This window comes from Gadus chalcogrammus, chromosome 2 (genome assembly GCF_026213295.1).
Source record: "Gadus chalcogrammus isolate NIFS_2021 chromosome 2, NIFS_Gcha_1.0, whole genome shotgun sequence".
NCBI lineage: Eukaryota > Metazoa > Chordata > Actinopteri > Gadiformes > Gadidae > Gadus > Gadus chalcogrammus.
The window spans coordinates 7,025,636-7,029,940 of NC_079413.1; the positions used below are offsets into that span (position 1 = coordinate 7,025,636).

At 48.1% G+C, this 4,305-nt stretch overlaps 2 protein-coding genes across 4 annotated transcripts in view; one reads left to right on the top strand and one right to left on the bottom strand.

The window, feature by feature from the left end:
- nprl3 (NPR3-like, GATOR1 complex subunit) overlaps nt 1-2,143 on the top strand; it is an 18,615-nt gene extending 16,472 nt beyond the window's left edge. Inside the window, exons 11-12 of one of the 3 annotated variants that reach the window (XM_056578041.1) lie at nt 760-952; nt 1,482-2,143. In XM_056578041.1, coding sequence (XP_056434016.1) covers nt 760-952; nt 1,482-1,656 — 368 coding nt within the window. In that variant the 3' untranslated portion in view covers nt 1,657-2,143. The remainder of the gene's footprint in view (nt 1-759; nt 953-1,481) is intronic. The other 2 variants (XM_056578023.1, XM_056578033.1) reach the window with 2 other exon arrangements.
- On the bottom strand, nt 1,077-3,987 carry mpg (N-methylpurine DNA glycosylase). The gene is made up of 3 exons (XM_056578055.1): nt 3,859-3,987; nt 3,375-3,579; nt 1,077-2,925 (listed from the first exon to the last, which is right to left on the bottom strand). The coding sequence occupies exons 2-3, from the start codon at nt 3,442-3,444 to the stop codon at nt 2,495-2,497; spliced, it is 501 nt and encodes a 166-aa protein (XP_056434030.1). The 5' UTR covers nt 3,445-3,579; nt 3,859-3,987; the 3' UTR covers nt 1,077-2,494.
- Nucleotides 3,988-4,305: the final 318 nt, after the last annotated feature.

Consider the following 4,305-nt stretch of genomic DNA (forward strand, 5'->3'; position numbering starts at 1 on the left):
CACCCCTGACCTCTTCGCCCCGTTAGACCATGTCCAAAATTGTGTTGGACCGGTAGTCATTGAATGTCTATAATAAGTAAACTCTGGATACCTTCTGGACACCTATGATGGACCAGTATAATCATTGTGTGTCCCTAATATTTAAGCTCCGGACACGTTCTAGGTTCTTGTTTGTGCATCTCTGACCTCCACAAGAACAGTCCAGACGTATCTCTGATCATTCAATGTCTAGTCTCACAAATCAGACATTGGATTTAATGACTTAACTCTGAAGGCCAGTGCAGGCAGACCTGCGTGAATGGGGCGTTTTCAATTTGCTGTTTCATATTTCTTTCAACCAATAACGTGGCTGGAGACGGGGATCTGTCACTGCATAATGGGTGAACATAAACTCACCCACCAATAGTAAACTTTCAAAACGTGTCTACGATTTTAAATCTGTGTAGACGTGGCTGGTGTAGAAATACAGTGAAAGCTTCATCGACTAGTATCAATTAGGTTTTCTTCTGTCTGACAAAACATGAAACTAGGGTTAGTAACTGTGGCCCTTGTAGTTTTGGGTTTCTGGCCATATTCTGTACCGTCCCCGAGAAGCCGAGGCTCTGTGCTGGCTCTCCAAAGATGTCCCGTTTTGGACTGCTGGTTTGTGACGTGAATCTCTGACCTCTCCCCGAAACAGTCCACTCAAATGTGTTTTGCGGTGACCCCAACTGCTACATCCCCCCCCTCTCGCCCTCCCTCTGTTTGTCCTGCGTGCAGCCAGCAGTGACGACATGACACTGACGAGCCCCAGCATGGAGAACTCGAGCGCCGAGCTGCTGCCCGGGGGGGAGTCTCCCATGAACAAGAGGATGACCGAGACGCTGCTGGCCAGCCTGACGGAGCACGAGAGGCAGGTGATCCTCAGCATCCCGGCCGCACAGAACCAGGAGGACCTCCGCCTGTTCGCCAGGTAACCCACACCAAGGGGCTCCCCAACAGCCGTCCTAATACCAAAGAACCCCCCCCCCCCTTGGCCGTGTAGACGGAAGCGCTACGGCGGAGCATATTCAAGTTTTCCACTCTGGAGGGTGGTTTCAGATTTTTGCGTTTTTAAGCCCCAAAAAACGCCGTCACCTTCTAAACGAAAGGCACTTCAGATGAAATATTTTGTTGTTTTTACCCGCAAGCGTCCTCGAGTAAACGGGGCCCAAGTCGATTCCGCTGAAAACTAATGTAGGTACATAGGACAAATCTGCCTATAGCCAGGTAGTGTCAAATCGTATTTATACACCGTGTGCTATAGAGTTTGACGGTAGTTAAACAGTTCCCCACTGGTATAACGAGACCCCCCCTTCGTCTTAAATGTTGAATTTTGAGTTTGTCATCGTATCCTTAAAGTGACACTGTTGGCTGTTCAAATTAATTCCTCGGCGAGGCAAACCTTTCCCTAACCCCACCCGACGTGTGTCCTCCTGTCACGTGTTTTCTGTGGAGCGAAGGCTGCTGCACTACTTTCGAGGTCACCACCATCTGGAGGAGATCATGTACAACGAGAACATGCGCCGCTCGCAGCTCAAGACGCTGTTCGACAAATTCCGCAGCGTGCTTGTCGTCACCAACCACGAGGACCCCATCGTGTCCATCTTCCAGTCCCCCACGGAGGCCACAGCGTGAAGGGGAACCCGGTCTGCCACACTGGCAGCAGGCTCTGCTTCTGGAACATCTCCATCAACGAGAGACGACTACGCACAACAATGTGTCAAAACTTTTGCCCTCCGGGGAACGACAGATTATTAATGTGTTGACGTGAATAAATTATTTTATACATATTACTTGAATCGTGTTTTGAAACTTGGCTGGATCTAAACGCAGATGTTTGAGTGTTTAGTTGTAACAAGAACACCGCAGGGGCACTTTTTGTGAAGATCTTTCCCGGGCCTCTAAAGCTGCCATCCCAGAGCGATCCCAGGAGGGGTGGGGGTAAGCAGAGGAAGAGAAAAGCTCCACATCAAACATGATGCTGCAGCGTTTGGGAGCAGTGAGTAAGTAAAAAACATCTGTGAAATAAATTTGTTAACAAAACAAATACAAGTGCAAAAACAGATTAGAAAGCAAATTGAATATGAACGCTTTTCTGAATGAAGCTTTCTATTAACATAGACCACATAACGTTTTTACATTTGTACATTGTATTTTATATATTGATATGTACATACAAAACACTTGAATATTCGTCTTTGAAGTTCTCTAACGGACAACAGTTCAGATGTGTCGGGATTGATTTGTATACAAATAACCCAAAAATAGAATGAATCTGCATCCTCCCAAGTTGTACAAAATGATGTATTTCTCCCGGGAGAAAATACAAAGTTCCGAACCACGTGGCATCCGACTGCACAATCCATTACGGTGCACAGGCGGCAAACCAATCAAGCCCACAGCTTGCCTTCATAACTTGTGGAGAGAAACCCTGCTGATTGTCTTTCTCCCTCTTCCCCACCCCTAGCCTAAATCATTCATCATGGCCCCCGTCGAGAGCGAGTCTTTCCGCCGCCCGGTCCACCACGCTCACACACTGGTTTCCCAGGAGGTAAAAGCGCAAAGGTTTCTTCGCCCACTCCCCGTGGGACTCTATCCCGACCCTGGACGCAGCCACCACCACCACCACCGCCCTATCCCCAGCCTCCGCAGTCTTCGTCCCCTTGAAGCCCGGGTCATCGCTCTCCGTCTCCAGCCACACGTCGGGGTCTCGGGCCAGGTCCCGCCGGTCGAAGAGGCGGGGTATGTCCAGGGCCTGGCACAGCTTGGCGGGGCCGTTGCACAGCTCCTTCTCCTTCAGGGGCCGGGCCGTAGCCTTGCGTCTTGCCTGCGCCCGCAGCTGCCTCATGACGGGCTGACCCTGCAGGGGCTCTAGGGAGCGCAGGAGCACTGCGGCGCCCTCCCCTGGAAACACACACACACACACACACACACACACACACACACACACACACACACACACACACACACACACACACACACACACACACACACACACACACACACACACACACACACAATGTATGTCAGTCAGCAGGGCTCCGCTCTGTCTCCTTCCTGGTAGCCCATAAATGCCAGAAGTAGGTTGAAAATCTAGTTTGTGCCAAAAACGAGAAGATTTAAAAACACACCAAACCACTTAAGACACTTTTGTTTTTGAGTCATAATCACAGGCAGCCGCACATGAAGGTGAATGCGGCTACACAGCTTTAGGAATGTATTTTTAATGAGGCGAAGAGAACAAACCCACTCAAACAGTGTGAGTGTGGGCAGTGAGTTAAAATGTTTTCCTTAGCGTTTAAAATGTAAGGACCTGCCTATACTTCTAAGGGAAGTGCTGCTTATGTTGTTACCTTGACTGGATACGTTCATGCAGAGGTACATGCCATAGATGGAATAAACATAGATTGTTCCTGGCTTCATGAAACAGGCTGTGTTCCTCTCTGTACGTTTGCCGCCTGCTGAGTGAGAGGCTTTATCTTCGCCCCCAAGGTATGCCTCAGTTTCCACCACCCTCCCACGTAACTCGCTGCCATCTGCACATCGCCGCACCAACACCTGGTAACAGAACAACACTGGATGTGATCAAACATAGGTGACCCCCCGGAGATGACACCATTAGAAAGCCATCTATAGAGCAGAATAAATGAACAATGTATTTTTTGACAGTGTGTAAAGCAATTAATGTTGTTGTACTACGTTACTGTAGTGTTGGGGAAAGAATTCAAGGGGAAGAATTCAACAAATGGCATAATATGCATTTCCAATAGGTACTTCATGTCCTTAACCACCCACTGACAAGTGTTTGCATTATTCAGTTATGAACATGATATTCACCCACACTTGATGAGCAGAGCAGAGAACCGAGGTACCTTGCCAAGGAGGGCTTTTGCCAAAGCAATGCAAGGCTGGTTGAAAAAGTTCTCTCCAAGTCTTGACTCGTTTCGATCCCCTTTGAAATAACAACTCCGCTCTTTTCGGGATGTGGCTTCGTTATTTTCGCACGTAATGGAGTTTAAGTGAGATGAAGGCACTTCTATATTATTTTTAGTGTCGGTTCGCTTAGGTGACGATGCTGCTGACAGCATCTTCCTCTTTCTTCCTTCCATGAAACTGGTTCGCTTTAACCAGCCTGAGTAAGGCTGGGTCAAGTTTTTTTAAATCTTCCTTTTACATAAATCGCTGTGAATTCTCATTCTTATCTGTAACTATAGAGTGTTTTTTTCCCTGCAGGCTAAGCGGCTGTGATTAGAGACCTAGCAAATGATATAAAGATACCCACCG